Source organism: Thalassophryne amazonica, chromosome 10, assembly GCF_902500255.1.
Source record: "Thalassophryne amazonica chromosome 10, fThaAma1.1, whole genome shotgun sequence".
Classification (NCBI taxonomy): Eukaryota; Metazoa; Chordata; class Actinopteri; order Batrachoidiformes; family Batrachoididae; genus Thalassophryne; species Thalassophryne amazonica.
Genome location: NC_047112.1, coordinates 41472091 through 41492414, shown reverse-complemented (window position 1 = coordinate 41492414; position 20324 = coordinate 41472091). Strand labels below are relative to the sequence as shown.

Below are 20324 nucleotides of genomic sequence, written 5' to 3'. Positions count from 1 at the left end.
TGACTTCAAATGACCTTGCAAAAGATAATATAATATATTAGATGTAACAAATCTATGAGCAAGCTCAATATAAATGAAGCTGTTGACGTTGTAAATTGTGAGGATTAAATGACTCTTTTTTTCGCCAGTTGCTAATGACTTTTCTTGCAGAAGTAAGTTGCTTAAATATCTGTCATAGCAATATACTTGTATAAAACATGTTTTTTGTTTGTATAAAGTATTGGACGTTTGGTGTATTTTTGCACTGAAAGGTTGCTTTAAACCTTAAAGCAATCATCATACATAGTAAGAATGTGCAGGAACCAGCCCGACACAGCAAATATTTCCATAATCGGACGCAGTTGTGAGGAAAAGAGGCGTGGCCAGCAGTGTCAGAATGCATCCAGATTACCTCGTTCACCCCTACACAGTGGCATCCAAAGCGTATGTAGACAACAGGTAGATGACACAGACTGCCTTCGATGCCCTAAAGGTACTGAAGACTGCCAGATGTCCAAACGTGGGATGGCAAGCACGGGACTGGAGTGGAAGGCAGCGCTGTGTTTCCTCCCTTTGCACAGTCCCTGTGCAAAGGGACTGTGCAAAGTTGGTTGACAGTTGGTTGACACTGAAGTACAACCAACTTATGGACTGGACTCACACTATATGTGTCCAAGCCGGCATGGTGTGGTCACTCACTCTCATGCAATCACATCTGTGCTCATCCTTCACTTCCCAGCGCTACTGACCTCACGTGTGTGTATATGTAGAGTAGGTGCTCGACTGATGACTTGATAGCTGGCTGTGTGTGTGTGTTCATAACGGCTGAATGAGCAGGTATGAGCAGCGTGGGGGGTGCACGTGCACACATGTGGGCGGTGCACGCGTGTGCGCGGAGGGCACGCGTGTGCGCGGAGGGCACACGTGCGCGCTGTTGCCAGCTACTGGACACTGCTGGCAGTGGGCCATGCTGTCCCATGTGTCAGACGCAGCCTTTCCAGGGAACTTTAATTTCTTTTTTGTGTTTTAGCTCACTTCAGCAGCTCAGCGTAACTGTGTTCACCACAATGGTTGGATTATCACATGGGATTTATTTTTGCATGGTTGATTACAGCACACACCAGCCAGGTGAGAGGATTTTAACCACAGGCTGCAATCCTGGCTCCACGTGCGCTGTGAAACACTCTTGGGCTGTTGTTGGAGGTGAGATTCATGTTTCTTAATGTTGTCACAGCCTGGCACAACAGTTCCACATCATATCTCTGACAGAGTTAGAAGGTGATCAAGTAATAATGTGTATATTACAGCGGTGAGATCCGTTCAGCTCCGAGCCTGACACGTGCAATGCATTACTGTACATGAGACCACGGAGAGGCGCAGCTGCCTGTGGTATATACAGATATGATCGAGACAGTAGTTCACATTATTTACATCGCCCATGGGAAGGAATGGACAAATATCTGGATAGAAGCCTGTTCAGATTTGCGGCGGCGTGCGTTCATTAGTGCACAGTGCTTTCGGTTTGGTAACGCACTGTTCACATTCACCATACATGATGAATGCATGACACATACATATCAATAGTTCCTTTGCAGTCCGGGGGGGGGGGGGGGGGGGGGCACATTGGAGGTGGACATTATTAGACATGGCACGTGCAAGTCATACCGGCAGGCTTTGCCGTGCCAGATCCATCTTGAGGTTGCCTTGTATGCACTCAAATAATTTCCGATCCTGTTTTGCCGCCATCAGAATATGTCAATTGTGGTCAGATGGTGCTCAGATTGTACATGGACCGCCATCGGCTTAGTGTCCCATCTCGACAGCGCCTGAAGGGTTTTGAACATGTGCAACACACTCGGGGCCGCCCGCCGATTGGGACAAACTGTGTGGACTCTCGCAGATGCTCTCAGAACGTTTTGGAACTGCAACTGGACACTTTCTGAATGAGGCCAAATTGTCATTCTGACGCCATTTGGCCTCATTCTGGCTATTATACACAGCCACAGACAACATGAAAACGTTTTTATTTATTTATTTATTGCAAATTTACTAAAAAAAAAAAGAGAAAAAAATCACATGTACATAATTGTTCACACCCTTTGCTCAATACTTGATGCACCTTTGGCAGCAATTACAGCCTCAAGACTTGAATATGATGCCACAAGCTTGGTGCACCTGTCTTTGGGCAGTTTTGCCCATTCCTCTTTACAGCACCTCTCACGCTCCATCAGATTGTGTGCTCTGGGTTATTGTCCTGCTTAAAGATGAATCGTCGTTCCAGGTCAAGTATGATCTGGTGCAGGTTTTCATCCAGGATGTCTCTGTACATTGCTGCATTCATCTTTCCCTCAATCCTTGACTAGTCTCCCAGTTCCTGCTGCTGAAAAACATCCCCACAGCATGATGCTGCCACCACCATGCTTCACTGTAGGGATGGTGCCTGGTTTACTCCAAACATGACCAGAGAATTTTGTTTCTCATGATCTGATAGTCCTTCAGGTGCATTTTAGCAAACTGCAGGCGGGCTGCCATGTGCCTGGAGGTCTACAGACAATTCCTTTGACTTCATGCTTGCTTTGTGCTCCAACACGCACTGTCACATGTGGGACCTTATATGACAGGTGTGTGTTTCCAAATCATGTCCAATCACCTGAATTTACCCCAGGTGGACTCCAATTAAGCTGTGGAAATTTTCAATTTTGAGCTCCACTGCAAAGGTTGTGAATACTTATGTACATGTGATTTAATACATTTTCAAAAATCTAAAAAAAAACAAAAAAAAAAACTTTCACATTATCATTGTGGGGTGTTGTGTGCACAATTTTGAATGAATGAATTTCATTCATTTTGGAATTAGGCTGTAACATAAATTGTAAAAAAGTGAAGCACTGTCAATACTTTCCAGATGCACTGTATTAATTTTGGCAAAATAATACAGTTTAATTAACAAGATCAATTTTGTATCACACTGTTTGAATACTGAGTGGTGGAATATTGAACAGAGAAAATTATGTGCACACAATAAATGCTATTTCTGTAAAGTGAGATTTTACATTTCGCATCTGCCCATTTTTGTTCGGAATTTGCCATGGCACAACAAACACCTTCCTACAGTCTATAGTTTTTTTTGGGATACAGCACTGTTTTTGTTTAAATTAATCAAAATTAATAAATACACAAAATATTGCTTGAGCCATTACTGAGTCTATGAAATTTATGCAAAATTTTTTTTTCTACAAATGGGTATTCATGCTTGTTGTAATCACAGAAAAATGAATAAATAAATAAAAATCACTGCACTATACCAGCTGTGTTGGAGGTCACTGGGCGAGACACCGCATCGCATTTGGTCTCGCAGAGGAAATCGTCGATGGAAGGGCTTAGAAGCGGCCGGCTCTCTTGTTGTTCACTCACCAGCTGCAAAAGGGCAAACAGACAAGACAGCTCAGGCTCTCACTCAGTACATCTGTGTCATCCTCACATCATATGTCTACATGAGTTCTCAGAGTTCAGCCTGCTGCACCTGGTTTAGATGACACCAGTGTCCCTGGACAGAGAAATCCCTGGATCCAAAATGATTTGTTAGTTTTACCATGTTTTTATGGAGAATACCCGTATGTGTGCACTGCACAGATTTTAGGATGAGTTGGTAAAGTAGCACGGCCATTAATTGAAAAGTTGGGGCATTGATCCCTGCTTATCTGTGTGTCAATGAAATTGTGCCCAATTAACACATAAAATGTTAAGAGTTTAATTAATTAAATTGTGGCATATTGAATGACTGGCCTGACCTTTGCATCACATCCTGTGCAGAAAATGACAGTGGTCCTGAAGGGCAAACCACAAACACATTTAGAAAATGCACAGACGGGTCAGTCCATCTCAAATCACCCCCAAAAAATGGCCTTTTTAAACCTCACCCCCTCCAATTTTTATGAAATTTGGTATATAGGTAACTCATAGCCAGAAAAGCCAGAATTTCACATTTTAACTTGATCGATCCAGTAGTTTTCGAGATATCGCAATTTCATTTTTTAACTTTTACGCGAAAAAGGGTGCAGCCGCCAAATTCCAAATTACTGTAACTCAGCAACCACTGGTCCGATTTTAAAAAACAAGACATTTCTGTAATGGGGAGAACCTAAGGAATCTAAACCTGGCATTGTTTTGTGCATTTGGATACTTTTGAGTTGGATGACCTTTTGACCTATATTTTGACCCTGAAATTTACACTGAGAGGTATGCCTGACCACTTCGGCCTCAATATGAAAAATGTAGCCCTATATGTTAACTACAATATATAAAAAAATTGGAGGGGTTTTCTTTTTCATACTTGAGCAAACTGGGATAGAATATAGGGCTACCTCAAGATATCTGGCAAATTCTGTGTATACAGAGTGCAGAAGATATGCATACAGAGCCAATATGTATGTCGTTCAGCTGTGGTACCACCTTGCAATTTTAACAGTTCTAAACAAGCCCATATTCTAATCAATGTTTACACTACAGTTTAGTTTTCTGATTACTTTTTTGCTATTTGGCTGCTAACTAAGTTTTTTGGCAGTCTATGTTGTGATAGCAATTTCCAGGAAGAAGTCAGTGTTTCTAATCTGAAGCATAGAGTATACTCAAGGCTCTGGTCACATGAGCAGCTTGCACAAAGAAACTGGAGCCTCAACAACCATTTCAAGTTTTTAGTTTCCTTAAAACAAGGGAAGAACAGAGTCCTAATGCCGATTTCCTTATGATTTCTACATGTGAGAAATGTAAGTACTCCAGAGTTTCATAAACTTATTTACCATTCCAAGTTTTTAATTTCTTCATGGAATTAATATTACTTCATATTACTTCCATGGTTTCTTTAACCCTTAAATGGTCAATGACATATACATTTTTTTTAAATTAAATAATTGCTATTTTCTAATGTATCAAGGCTATAATAACACACTTCCATGATTTTTTTTTAATCAAAATATGATCTTTATTTTCAATTTTACACTCTATCCCCAGAGATACATTGTCCATTTAGGGTATGAATTTTAAATTTTCCAACTTTTAAAATATTTAATTTTTAACTTTGAAAACATGTTACAGACAATTAATTAGCTACTCCCTTTCAGATCTTGCACACAACTTTTTTTTTTTAAAAAGTTGGAAATCTTGAACAATTGATGATGATTCACATTTACATGTATTGAGCACTGGAAACAAGTCTATAAACAGCAAGCTAATTAACATGTATACACAAACAAACTAACATATATACAGAAAAGATCTTACTCCTGTTCTAACTGTAACATCTTCAGCTTTTACACTAACAACATCCTATTGGCAGTGGAAGCTGAGGAAACAGTTGCAAGCATTTTGACCAGTGACAATGCAAAGCCTCACATTGCACTTCTGACACATTATAGAGGTCTGTGCATCCTGGCATATCCTGCATCAACCTTTCACTGACAGAATAGGTAAGTGATCAATCCTGTCATATCTCCTATCATCCACAGGCCTGGGGAATTTTGGCTGTTTGATTACTTTCAAAACTTTGCATGCTGCAGCTATGATAATGTACCATGGATTGGTTTGGTGGAGGAGGTCTTAGAGGAGTTTGGTGACTATAGGATTAAGTTTATGCACCCTCTTGGACCAGCTAAAACCTTCTACTGGTCATCCAGAGATGATTGTTGTTGAATTCCTGAATCTGATGTACATTGTGTGATAAGCACTCCATTCTTGAAATCATCTTCAACCAGAAACTACAGTATTTCTCATAATGACCTAACCAGAATTTCTGACCACTGTTTGAATTGGCCTGTTGACAAGGAGTAAAAGTCATACACCTAGTATTCATAAAACTGAGACATTTGTGAAATTTTCATTTACTTTTGGCTTGTGATTGACAATATTTTGTGGAATACATCAACTTGAGACACTATGTATATAAATCAATCAATCAATCAATCAATTTTTTTTTATATAGCGCCAAATCACAACAAACAGTTGCCCCAAGGCGCTTTATATTGTAAGGCAAGGCCATAATTCTGCTGGGACTGGTTGGGGCTGAGGGAGAGAACCAGGAAAAAGACATGCTGTGGAGGGGAGCAGAGATCGATCACTAATGATTAAATGCAGAGTGGTGCATACAGAGCAAAAAGAGAAAGAAACAGTGCATCATGGGAACCCCCCAGCAGTCTACGTCTATAGCAGTATAACTAAGGGATGGTTCAGGGTCACCTGATCCAGCCCTAACTATAAGCTTTAGCAAAAAGGAAAGTTTTAAGCCTAATCTTAAAAGTAGAGAGGGTGTCTGTCTCCCTGATCTGACTTGGGAGCTGGTTCCACAGGAGAGGAGCCTGAAAGCTGAAGGCTCTGCCTCCCATTCTACTCTTACAAACCCTAGGAACTACAAGTAAGCCTGCAGTCTGAGAGCGAAGCGCTCTATTGGGGTGATATGGCACTACGAGGTCCCTAAGATAAGATGGGACCTGATTATTCAAAACCTTATAAGTAAGAAGAAGAATTTTAAATTCTATTCTAGAATTAACAGGAAGCCAATGAAGAGAGGCCAATATGGGTGAGATATGCTCTCTCCTTCTAGTCCCCGTCAGTACTCTAGCTGCAGCATTTTGAATTAACTGAAGGCTTTTTAGGGAACTTTTAGGACAACCTGATAATAATGAATTACAATAGTCCAGCCTAGAGGAAATAAATGCATGAATTAGTTTTTCAGCATCACTCTGAGACAAGACCTTTCTGATTTTAGAGATATTGCGTAAATGCAAAAAAGCAGTCCTACATATTTGTTTAATATGCGCTTTGAATGACATATCCTGATCAAAAATGACTCCAAGATTTCTCACAGTATTACTAGAGGTCAGGGTAATGCCATCCAGAGTAAGGATCTGGTTAGACACCATGTTTCTAAGATTTGTGGGGCCAAGTACAATAACTTCAGTTTTATCTGAGTTTAAAAGCAGGAAATTAGAGGTCATCCATGTCTTTATGTCTGTAAGACAATCCTGCAGTTTAGCTAATTGGTGTGTGTCCTCTGGCTTCATGGATAGATAAAGCTGGGTATCATCTGCGTAACAATGAAAATTTAAGCAATACCGTCTAATAATACTGCCTAAGGGAAGCATATATAAAGTGAATAAAATTGGTCCTAGCACAGAACCTTGTGGAACTCCATAATTAACTTTAGTCTGTGAAGAAGATTCCCCATTTACATGAACAAATTGTAATCTATTAGACAAATATGATTCAAACCACCGCAGCGCAGTGCCTTTAATACCTATGGCAATGTACTGAAGTATACAGAATGGACACTGAATGGATCGCTGAAGGAATGGATATGTAAACTTTGACAAGGTATTGCATGAAAATAAAAAAGAAAACCCTTCCAATTTTTTTATATGTTGTAGTTGACATATAGGGCTACATTTTTCATAATGGGGCTGAAGAGGTCAGGCGTGTCCCTCAATTTCAGGGTCAAAATATAAGTCAAAAGGTCATCCAACTCAAAAGTACCCATATGCACAAAACAATGCCAGTTTTAGATTCCTTATGTTCGCCCCATTACAGAAATGTCTTGTGTTTTAAAATCACCAGTGGTTGCTGAGTTACAGTAATTTGAAATTTGGCAGCCGCACCCTGTTTCGTGAAAAAGTAAAAAAATTACATTGCGATATCTCGAAAACTACTGGTCCGATCAAGTTAAAATTTGAAATTCTGGCATTTCTAGCTATGGGTTACCCATATACCAAATTTCATAAAAAGTGGAGGAGGTTTAACTCATTGGTTGCTCTGAGATGGACTGACCCAGAAACATCCATTAACATAAAGACAGGAAATACATAAAAATAGAAAATAAAAAAATATGTGCTTTCCAAAATGCCTTTGTGTTTTAAACTTCATGTTCACTGAATATTTGGCACAAAAATGGATTTACAAGTTATTCTTAAGGCATTGATCCACACAGCAATTTAAAAAATCCTAGAGAAAACCAAAGCACAAAAAATATACAATTACATTTCAATTTCATGTGATTGTTGCTAAGCTGTCCCGTGTTACTGGAAAAGCTCACGTCTTTGTTCATTCATGAATGGTAGCTCAAAGTTACCTTAGGTCAAAGAAAGCAAATGATAAGTTACAAAATACTAAAGTCATATACAGTAGATACAGTTACACAAAGCCATATGTAACTGTTTGGAGCCAGAGAATGATAGTTAAAGTCAGAGAAAAGTCTGATGTTCGCTTGTTACAGTCACCTTTGACCTCGCATGAAGCAAGTACATGGGGTGTCTTGTAAGACATCAAAGTTGTTATCTGGTTTCAAAACCAGCATTTTTGGATTTAGGCGTTTTTATTTCTTGCTAACTTTTACAAAATATGAGAAACATATTAGATTTATACAGAAATAAGCTGTTTCAGAGTGTTTTCCTTTATGTTGGATTATTTTGTTTGAGAGAGCAGCCAGCAGACCTCACAGTGCACCACCTCTACTCTGAATGGCTGTTGGCAATGCTTTCCAGCATCCCTTGTGCAAGTCGGGGGAAGTCCCCCACATGATCTGTGGCATCGCTATGATAAACTGTATGGGTCGCTACTGAATGCATTTCATGGCATGCAGTTCAATAATAGTTTTTTTTCCATAAAACCCCAATTTTGATTGTAGCGGCAAAGTCATATTTTGAATCCCCTATTTAAAGTGTAAGAAAAATAAAATCAGTGTTCCCAGAGAAAATTAGTTTTGTGGCTTAAATCTTAAAAAACCCAAAAGCCGTATGCTTTTAAGTCAAATAACTATATGATGTGGCGAAATGTAGTGGAAATAGCCGCAAAACATTAACTCTACAGGTATGGTATGAGAGGTACAGAGCTACAACAAATAATTTTATACATGAACAAAAGCATTTCAAGTCTCTTAGTGTTAGGGGTAGTGTTCAAGTTAGAGATCAAAGACTGTCAAGGACAGCTAAATGTATATAAAATATGAACAACAGCAAGTTTAAGTCAGACATCCAAAAATAAGATAATGGAAGCTAGTCTGGCTGTAGCGCTATGTGACGAAAGATACAAAAAAATTTTCATTCTTAAGTCTGCACTCTTTGCCAGAGGTGGGACGAAGTCCCCATTAAGTCACTCTCAAGTCATGAATCAGCAAGTCTCAAGTCATAATGACCACCAATTGTTTACAAGCTGGCTTGAGACTTGACTTGGCACTTGCAGCTTCATGACTTGAGAGTGACCTGACAGTGACTTTGTCCCGCCTCTGCTCTTTGCTACATTTATTTAATCACTGGTTTAAATTTAGTTGCACTGTTAGACAAATAGTGGTTTGTCACAGATGGTCGAAAATGTATTAGTAGTAGCTGTGAAATGAAGCTCATGAGGTCCGCTGTCCAAATATATAGCTAAAGTCGTTTTGCTTTTGCGGCTTTTATGGCAGATACCAAAACACAGCTGCTGTTTTTGGCCATTTTAACTTTATCAGAGATAGTAGAGAAGCTTGAATCTTCGACTGGACTGGGTTGCTTGACGCGAGGATGTTTCGCTTCAAATCGCAGAAGCTTCCTCAGCTAAAATTCTTGCTCTGGTAGTCTGACTTCTGTCTTGACTCTTGTAGAGAAGAATGAATGGTCTAATCTACAGGAATTTATCAGAGATGATGCTTCAGCCTAAACAGATTTTGTTTGCTTGCTAATCTCGCATCTGGCCTCATGACGCAAGTTAAAATAAAGATTCTTTTATGTGTATGCATATTTATATTTGCTTCATATTTGGCCTAAAAAAGACTCGGCGTAAATAGCACACTGCCCACTTATAGCTGCTCTACATTCCCAGGGGAGAGTTGAGGCACATACGAGTGGGGAAGGTGCTTGTTTTATAGGTACAGTCTCTTCCTGGAAAAACAACCGTTATTTGACACATGGTCTTCTGCAGCAGCTGCTGTGTGCAGCTGTAGCGCTGTACAGGAAGAAATGCGCATCCCTGCAGTGTTGCTAGATGTACAGTATAATTATAATGTTTGTATGATCATTAATTATACAAGCAACAGTGGACTCCAGTGGCCACAAGGAGTATGCAATTAGTAACAATGACTCACAAGCGACTTAATAGGGCTTTTCCCCTTTGTTTTATTTGCTTGTTAGAATATGCAAACAAGGCCCCAAATAGGATTTCAGTGGGTCCTCATCCGCATGTGTCAGAACCCAAATTTCAAAGCTGAATATGCAGTTCAATGCTGAATATGCATGCTCAATGAATAAGTTGAATATGCATGCTCAATGAATAAGTTGAATATGCATGCTCAATGAATCACACTTGCTAAGAGAATATTATTAATAGGTTGTGCAGTAGTTCAGCCCTTTGTACAATGTATCACCATTAGTGCTGTCAGCTGATTAAAAAAGAAGAAGCTAATTAATTACAAGCTTTGCGATTAATTAATCACATTTAATCGCATGTATAATTTTTTTTTTTTTAAATATCACCCCTTGAATTGCAAAACACATACACAGGCTCTTGTAAACACAAAAACAATGAAAAAACCCACTCTTATTATATTTTAATGTAATAATTTAATGTAAAGCCGTCCTTAAAGCTGTAGTTAAAGTCCTTATTCTCTGTGAAGCCCGTAAAATTTTCACCGAAAGCCAGATAAATTTTTCAAATGGTTTCCAGGTGCCAGTCTCTAACAGCTTCTGAAAAAATTCTGATGGAAAAAAAAAGTCCAAATCATTCCGCCATTTCCAGACAATGAAATTCCGACGAGGGGGCGGGACCACTCCTTCCACAAGGCGTGCTCACAGGCGAATGACGTCACCGACAGGCGTGGAAAAACTCACGCATGCGCACGAGGGTTCAAGCTTGTCTGACGTAAAATCATATGAATCAAATCCATATAGTTAAAAAAAAATAATAAAAAGGACTTACTTTATTGACAGACCTCGTATATTTCATGTTTTATGTGGTCTACTTCCTTTCATTTATTACTTCTGCATCGGCTAAAGCGTTTACTACTTTGTGATATTGCCGTTCCTTCTCACAGCATTTAAAAGACATATTGGCATTGAGGATACCAACGATTAAATGTTTCAGGTGCTATTTTATTTCATTCTTGCTGCAAACACGCAAGATATGTAATAGCATGGGGTCGTTGTTGTTGCATTTATCATTTCAAAATTGGCCACACAGTCTCTATTGGGGACAGTTCAGGACTGCAGGCAGACCAGTCCAGTATCCATACCCATTGCTGCTGCAACCATACTTCTGTAATGTGTGCAGAATGTGGTTCTGCATTGTTTTGTTCCAAAATACATGGACATCTCTGGACAAGATGTCGCCTTGAATGCAATATATGTTGCTCTGAAATTCCAGTGTACTTCTCTGCATTAATGTTGCCAGCACAGAAGTATAAATTAACTTTGCCAAGAACACTGATGCACCTCACACCATAACATAATCTGGCTTTTTGACCATCAAGATTGGTATCATGCCAGTTTTGATGGTTCCTTTGTCTGTGGTCCAGAGCACATGGTGTCCATTTTTTTCCAACAACAAAAGAAAAAAATCAACAACAACAAAAGATTTGGAATACTGATTTGCCTGACTACAATACATGTTTCCACTGTATGATGCCCAATTCAGGTACCTCAGAGCCCAGTGAAGGTGGCACCACTTCTGGACAGGGTTAACCAAAGGCTTCATTTTGCATAGCACACTCTAAAAAATCAACCGCTGTCTCAACAAGAAAAAGTGATGTACAATTTGCATACGTTTTAAAGTTATTTCAACGTAACTAAAGTAATTTCAACTTAACCAGAATCAGAATCAGAATCGCCTTTATTGTCATTGTAATTTGCATTACAACAAGATTTGAGTGCAACTCCAAAAAGGTGCTTTCCATGGTGCGAGTAATTTTTAACCAAATAAAAGATAGTGAAATTTAACGGTAAATTATTCAGAGTATATGTACAACTAATATAAACATAAGGTAAAATAAAATAAAATGTGGACCAAGTAAAATGTAAAACGAGAATTATATACAACTGTGGAATCATATTACATGGGAAAATTGCACGTTTTACAGATATTACAGATAACCAGAGAAGTCTTGTGGCATTAACTCAGTTGAAAGTTGAAATAACTAAGGTGAAATAACTTTAAAAAATCAATTGAAATTGTTACATCAATTTTTCTTGTTGAAACAGCAGTTCCTTTTTTTACAGTGTAAAAAAAGGAACAGTGAATGTAACTCCATAGGGCCCCTTCACACATAGTGCAAAGTTCGGTCGAAGTGCGCATGACGCAGGAATCTTGTGCAAACCGTGTAAAATTGTCCCTGCCTCTAATGCCTCGTACACCTGTTGCTACAACTACAGTGAGGAAAATAAGTATTTGAACACCCTGCGATTTTGCAAGTTCTCCCACTTAGAAATCATGGAGGGGTCTGAAATTTTCATCTTAGGTGCATGTCCACTGTGAGAGACATAATCTTAAAAAAAAAAAAAAAATCACAATGTATGATTTTTTTTAAATAATTTATTTGTATGTTACTGCTGCAAATAAGTATTTGAACACCTGTGAAAATCAAAGTTAATATTTGGTACAGTAGCCTTTGTATGCAGTTACAGATGTCAAACGTTTCCTGTAGTTTTTCACCAAGTTTTCACACACTACAGCAGGGATTTTGGTCCACTCCTCCATACAGATCATCTCCAAATCTTTCAGGTTTGGAGTTTCAGCTCCCTCCAAAGATTTTCTATTGAGTTCAGGTCTGGAGACTGGCCAGGCCACTCCAGGACCTTGAAATGCTTCTTACAGAGCCCCTCCTTAGTTGCCCTGGCTGTGTGTTGGGGTCATTGTCATGCTGGAAGACCCAGCCATGACCCATCTTCAATGCTTTTACTGAGGGAAGGAGGTTGTTTGCCAAAATCTCACAATACATGACTCCATCCATCCTCGCTTTAATACAGTGCAGTCGTCCTGTCCCCTTTGCAGAAGAGCACCCCCAGAGTATGATGATTCCACCCCATGCTTCACGGTTGGGATGGTTTTCTTGCGGTTGTTCTCATCCTCTGAAAATGGTAAGTGGAATTGATTCCAAAAAGCTCTATTCTGGTCTCATCTGACCACATGACCTTCTCCCATGCCTCCTCTGGATCATCCACATGGTCACTGGTGAACTTCAAACAGGCCTGGACATGTGCTGGCTTGAGCAGGGAGAAATTGATGCCCTGCAGGATTTTAAACCATGACAGCATCATGTGTTACTAATGTAATCTTTGTGACTGTGGTCCCAGCTCTCTTCAGGTTATTGACCAGGTCCTCCTGTGTAGTTCTGAGCTTTCTCAGAATCATCCTTACCCCACAAAATTAGATGTTGTATAGAATCCCAGACCGAGGGAGATTGACAGTCATCTTGTGTTTCTTCCTCTTTCTAATAAATAATCATAACAGTAGTTGCCTTCTACCAAGCTGCTTGCCTGTTGTCCTGTAGTCCATCCCAGCCTTGTGCAGGTCTACAGTTTTGTCCCTGGTGTCCTTAGACAGCTCTTTGGTCTTGGCTATGGTGGACAGGTTGGAGTGTGATTGATTGTGTGAACAGGTGCCTTTTATACAGGTAACAAGTTTAAACAGGTGCAATTAATACAGGTAAAGAGTGCAGAATAAGAAGGCTTCTTAAAGAAAAATTAACAGGTCTGTGTGAGCCAGAATTCTTGCTGGTTGGTAGGTGTTCAAATACTTATTTGCAGCAGTAACATACAAATAAATTATTAAAAAAATCATACATTGTGATTTCCGGATTTGTTTTTTTTTGTTTTTTTAGATTATGTCTCTCACAGTGGACATGAACCTAAGATGAAATTTCAGACCCCTCCATGATTTCTAAGTGGGAGTACTTGCAAAATCGCAGGGGTGTTCAATACTTATTTCCTCACTGTATTTGCGTACACGAGCGGCTGAAAGACAGAGTGTGTGCTGTGCGAACCCATCGAACCCTCTCGCAAGCACGTGTCAGCCATATTCCAGATGACACGCACGAACATCTAACACCACTCGTTTGGCACTTAGAAAATGTGTGGCCAGTCGGACTCTTGGCACGACAGTAGTCTGCAGACGACCACTGTCGTTCTTGCAGTGAAATTTGTCTAAGTTCCACACAACTGTGGAGATGCTGAGATGTGGCGTGCCGTTGGCTCCCCCCCAAACACGTGTGCGTGTGTTGTGCACTCCCCCTGCTCCCCCCAACACGTGCATGCATGTGGTTCGTGCGCTCCCCTGCAGGTGAGGTGCATCTCGTCTGATCACAGAGTGACACCTTTGTCTGTGCTCTGAACAGACGGAGGTATGGTAGCTGTTGAAATCTCTGGTCCTGGACATCAGAGCTGCAGAACACGCACAGTGTTTTGACGACATGCGCATGTGTGCACTTGCTGTACTCACATTGAAAAACATAAAAACATATATTGCTTCTGCAATGGGCTGGAGAGTGCGCACACTGACAGGCTGTTCCAGCTGGACCAGACCATCAGTTTATGTGGACATGCAGAAATACACTGTAGCAGATGCTGTTTGGTCAGTTATCACAGCACTTTTCTTCTTCTTTTTTTTTTTTTTAGAAAATACGTTTTGTCTGCTTGTTGATTTTAGCCATTTCATGCTCCTGTTATGAGACAGTGATGTAGTGTAGTGGTTAAGTTTTCCATCTGGTAATCAGGATGCACGGGTTCAAATCATGTGAGTGGTTGTTTTTTTTTTACTAGGGCTGTTTAACCGCGGTGTTCTGTATTGCTTCCCCCTTTATGTATTATTTATATCAACCCAGTGATATTCACTAATTATACAGCTGGTTTTTATTTAATTTTCCTCCACATCAGCAGCACGATGTGGTGCAGTTCATTCCATAGAACACAATGCAAGCAGCTGCATCAGCTCACAGTGTTCCTGCTCAACAGACACAGTCACGTGCATGAACCGTTTGCGCCAGCATTGTGCACGCCTGCCCACCAGCCGCGATATTTCATGGTGCGCTCATACGACTCTACCACTGGTGTGTCGCCCTTGAGGTGTACACAAATAGACCAAATTCGCACTGTGTGTGAAGGGGGCCCATATTATAGTCCTTGATTAAGGTGTCCAAAGTAATGGCATGCTCATGTGATTCTATCAACTATTGATGAATGATGGTTCTTGATGCAGTGCTGTCAACTGGATCGGAGATCACTGGCAACTTAGGCTTGCTCCATTGCCCTTTATACACTGAAATATGCCCAGATTCTTTGACTCTGCATAATGCAATTCTCCAGTATAGAAGGAGAAAATGCAAATACCTTTTTCTTTGAGGAGAACTGCTTTTAAGCATTTTGATAATCTTTTCACACATTTGTTGACAAACTTGTCTATCTTTGCTCTTCAAACCCTCAGCCTTTGGTTGACACTGCTTTTGTCAGGATTACAATCACCTGTTTGAAATAACATCAGTATTCAATAATAAAACCCTTGTATTAGCCCTAAATTGCCCCATCCCAACTATTTTTGGAGTGTTGCAAAATTTTGGCTTCAGAAAGAGGTTCTGCAAAAATGTGTCTTGAAAAAATCTTATCAGTCTAATACAGTAAGTGGATAGACATGTTCGACAAACAGATATGGTGCTGGCAATCAAGAAAGTACTTTAAGTGCAAACTACACTTATACAGCAGCATGAATACTGACAAGAGGGTCACTGCTGTGCTGAGAGAATGCTGATGTGGCAGAGGTAAATAGAGATCCTGCTGTTTTGGTGTCAGAGTGACGCTTTGGTTCATGAGAAGTCGAAAAGTGTGACAGAGCCTGATTTCACTCTCTGCTGCTGCCAGCCAGTGAATTCTATCCTTATGTGGACTACAGTGAGACAATATGAGAATTGTTAAAAAAAAGGTGTAGATGTACTCAGAAAGGTCAGATTTTTTTGGAGTGATTTTCAGTTGGTGCTTGTTCATCACTGACCATTACACTGTGTTGTTTTCTTTCCTCTCAGCAGCAAAGCATGTCAATAATAAATTAGCCATTATTTAAAAAAAAGCATAATTTAAAATGGCTTCTACTATTTTAATTTGATTTTTCTCTTGGAAAAAAAAAAGTGAAGCGAAGCACCAACTAATTAAGGTTATAAATAAAATGGGAATTATTGAACCAACAGAATTTTACTTGTCATGCAGAGGAATCAGGAGCAGCAACTTTCACCCAAAAGGCCGTTATCATTTACCGGCTCAAAATGTTTTACTCTTCCCAATGTGCTGGAAAGGTAAAGATATATAGTGTCTTGATGTTTTGTAACATGCGATCCTGATCTTTGTTCCTAATCATTTCTCTGATTGTTGATCTTTGATCCTGAGCACTATCCTTTCATTCATTCAGGTATTGACATGTGAGTTTGTCTCAGCGGCCAACTGAACCAGCTGCACCTCATGTGCACAGAGCATGTACAGCCAGTGACTGGACATCAGCAATTACTGAGAAGGAATTTTCACACATCACAGGGGATGCACAAAGTGTTTATCCAACTCTCATAGCAGTGAAAACAGTCTTTATAATTATGCAAGCCCTCACTCCGAATAATCAATCAATCAACTTTTTGATTGATTGATTGTTATTCGTAGCCCTAACTACGAATATCAATAAGTTGACGGAGTGAAAACACAACATCCTGGCAGAGGAAATGAGTCCTGAACTGACTGAACCCTGTGAAATAAAAAGTGCCAGCTGAGCAGAAAAAATAAAAACACTTTAAAAACACTTAGAGACTTGGGACCCAGGATCTGCAAGGATCAAATGTCTTATTGCTAATTAAATTCATAAATGCAGTGGCTGAGTGGTTGGCAACTATTGAAACATCTGTGGATACAATTTTTTGTCATGCTTGGAAAGCATCTGAGGGCGCTGAGGTACATCGATAAACCCCTTGTAGTCTATGTGAATCCAGCTTTAATGTCATTGTTGATAACAGCGTAGGGCTCGGATGGCAAGTGGATGAGTGAGTGAGTGGGTGAGTGAGTTAGTGCCTCCCAGCCATCTTGTATAGACAACACCTCAATCAATCAATCAATCAACTTTTTTCTTATATAGCGCCAAATCACAACAAACAGTTGCCCCAAGGCGCTCCATATTGTAAGGCAAGGCCATACAATAATTATAAAAAACCCCAACGGTCAAAACGACCCCCTATGAGCAAGCACTTGGCAACAGTGGGAAGGAAAAACTCCCTTTTAACAGGAAGAAACCTCCAGCAGAACCAGTCTCAGGAGGGGCAGTCTTCTGCTGAGACTGGTTGGGGCTGAGGGAAAAAACAGGAAAAAGACATGCCGTGAAGGGGGGCAGAGATCGATCACTAATGATTAAATGCAGAGTGATGCATACGGAGCAAAAAGAGAAAGAAACAGTGCATCATGGGAACCCCCCCACAATCTATGTTGGGAAAGTGTAGGAACACGGACCCACAACAGGGGGCGCAAATGAACGGACAATGGATAGGTCAAATAACAACACTTACTTTTGGCGAACGTGCACAACAAACACAACAAATTACAACAATGGACAAAGTTTCAATTCACGAAGGTGTCGTGTGGGCAGGTCGAAGATAGGAGACGCCTCTCCAAAGTAGAACCGGAACCACCACGGTTCCTCCGCCACAGGACCCCGGGAATACTGGAGCCGCCAAGTTCCGAAACTCCCAGGTGGCCACTGCCTCGCGTGTCGGACTGGTACTGCTGGCGAGGAACAAGAACACAATTAACGTGGGCGCGTTTGCACCCAGCAACCTGTACGGCAGGGAAGCTACCTCCACCTCTCGTTGGGGAAAAAAGTCTGCAATCACTCACAAAAATCACAAAGGTTACTGTCAAGCAGTCAGCTGAGATTATTACCTTCCAGGTAGAACGATATCTCGCGATGAGGTGGAGATGCCGTCCTGCTGATATACCCCAGTGATAATTGCCGTCAGCTGTCTCAGGTGATGGGTGACAGCTGTTACCGAGGCTGCTCCTGTGGGCGGCGGCGCCCTCTGGTGGTGGTGGGCCAGCAGTACCTCCTCTTCAGCGGCCCACACAACAATCTACGTCTAAAGCAGCATAACCAAGGGATGGTCCAGGGTCACCCGATCCAGCCCTAACTATAAGCCTTAGCGAAAAGGAAAGTTTTAAGCCTAATCTTAAAAGTAGAGAGGGTATCTGTCTCCCTGATCTGAATTGGGAGCTGGTTCCACAGGAGAGGAGCCTGAAAGCTGAAGGCTCTGCCTCCCATTCTACTCTTACAACCCTAGGAACTACAAGTAAGCCCGCAGTCTGAGAGCGAAGCGCTCTAATGGGGTAATATGGTACTATGAGGTCCCCTAAGATAAGATGGGACCTGATTATCAAAACCTTATAAGTAAGAAGAAGAATTTTAATTCTATTCTAGAATTAACAGGAAGCCAATGAAGAGAGGCCAACACGGGTGAGATATGCTCTCTCCTGCTAGTCCCCCGTCAGTACTCTAGCTGCAGCATTCTGAACCAACTGAAGGCTTTTTAGGGAACTTTTAGGACAACCTGATAATAATGAATTACAATAGTCCAGCCTAGAGGAAATAAATGCATGAATTAGTTTTTCAGCATCACTCTGAGACAAGACCTTTCTGATTTTAGAGATATTGCGTAAATGCCAAAAAGGCAGTCCTACATATTTGTTTAATATGCGCTTTGAATGACATATCCTGATCAAAAATGACTCCAAGATTTCTCACAGTATTACTAGAGATCAGGGAAATGCCATCCAGAGTAACGATCTGGTTAGACACCATGCTTCTAAGATTTGTGGGGCCAAGTACAATAACTTCAGTTTTATCTGAGTTTAAAAGCAGGAAATTAGAGGTCATCCATGTCTTTATGTCTGTAAGACCAATCCTGCAGTTTAGCTAATTGGTGTGTATCCTCTGGTTCATGGATAGATAAAGCTGGGTATCATCTGCGTAACAATGAAAATTTAAGCAATACCGTCTAATAATACTGCCTAAGGGAAGCATGTATAAAGTGAATAAAATTGGTCCTAGCACAGAACCTTGTGGAACTCCATAATTAACTTTAGTCCGTGAAGAAGATTCCCCATTTACATGAACAAACTGTAATCTATTAGACAAATATGATTCAAACCACCGCAGCGCAGTGCCCTTTAATACCTATGACCTGCTCTAATCTCTGTAATAAAATTTTATGGTCAACAGTATCAAAAGCAGCACTGAGGTCTAACAGAACAAGCACAGAGATAAGTCCACTGTCCGAAGCCATAAGAAGATCATTTGTAACCTTCACTAATGCTGTTTCTGTACTATGATGAATTCTAAAACCTGACTGCAACTCTTCCAATAGACCCTTCCTCTGCAGGTGATCGTTAGCTGTTTTACAACTACCCTCTCAAGGAATCTTTGAGAGAAAAGGAAGGTTTGGAAATTGGCCTATAATTAGCTAAGATAGCTGGGTCAAGTGATGGCTTTTTAAGTAATGGTTTAATTACTGCCACCTTAAAGGCCTGTGGTACATAACCCAACTAACAAAGATAGATTGATTCATATTTAAGATTGAAGCATTAAATAATGGTAGGACTTCCTTGAGCAGCCCTGGCAGGAATGGGGTCCAATAAAACATGCCGATGGTTTGGACGAAGCAACCAATGAAAATAACTCAGACAGAACAACCGGAGAGAAAGAGTCTAACCAAATACCGGCATCACTGAAAGCAGCCAAAGATAACGATACATCTTTGGGATGGTTATGAGTAATTTTTTCTCTAATAGTCAAAATTTTGTTAGCAAAGAAAGTCATGAAGTCATTACTAGTTAAAGTTAATGGAATACTCAGCTCAATAGAGCTCTGACTCTTTGTCAGCTTAGCTACAGTGCTGAAAAGAAACCTGAGGTTATTCTTATTTTCTTCAATTAGTGATGAGTAGAAAGATGTCCTAGCTTTACGGAGGGCTTTTTTATAGAGCAACAAACTCTTTTTCCAGGCTAAGTGAAGATCTTCTAAATTAGTGAGACGCCATTTCCTCTCCAACTTACGGGTTATCTGCTTTAAGCTACGAGTTTGTGAGTTATACCATGGAGTCAGACACTTCTGATTTAAAGCTCTCTTTTTCAGAGGAGCTACAGCATCCAAAGTTGTCTTCAAAGAGGATGTAAAACTATTGATGAGATACTCTATCTCCCTTACAGAGTTTAGGTAGCTACTCTGCTCTGTGTTGGTATATGACATTAGAGAACATAAAGAAGGAATCATATCCTTAAACCTAGTTACAGCGCTTTCTGAAAGACTTCTAGTGTAATGAAACTTATTCC

General features: G+C 40.4%; 1 protein-coding gene across 1 annotated transcript in view; it reads right to left on the bottom strand.

The window, feature by feature from the left end:
* Window positions 1-20324, bottom strand: part of pex5la (peroxisomal biogenesis factor 5-like a) — a 393391-nt gene that overhangs the window by 157850 nt on the left and 215217 nt on the right. The window contains 1 exon segment of the mRNA XM_034179894.1: window positions 3285-3396. Within this exon segment, the coding sequence (XP_034035785.1) occupies window positions 3285-3396 (112 nt within the window).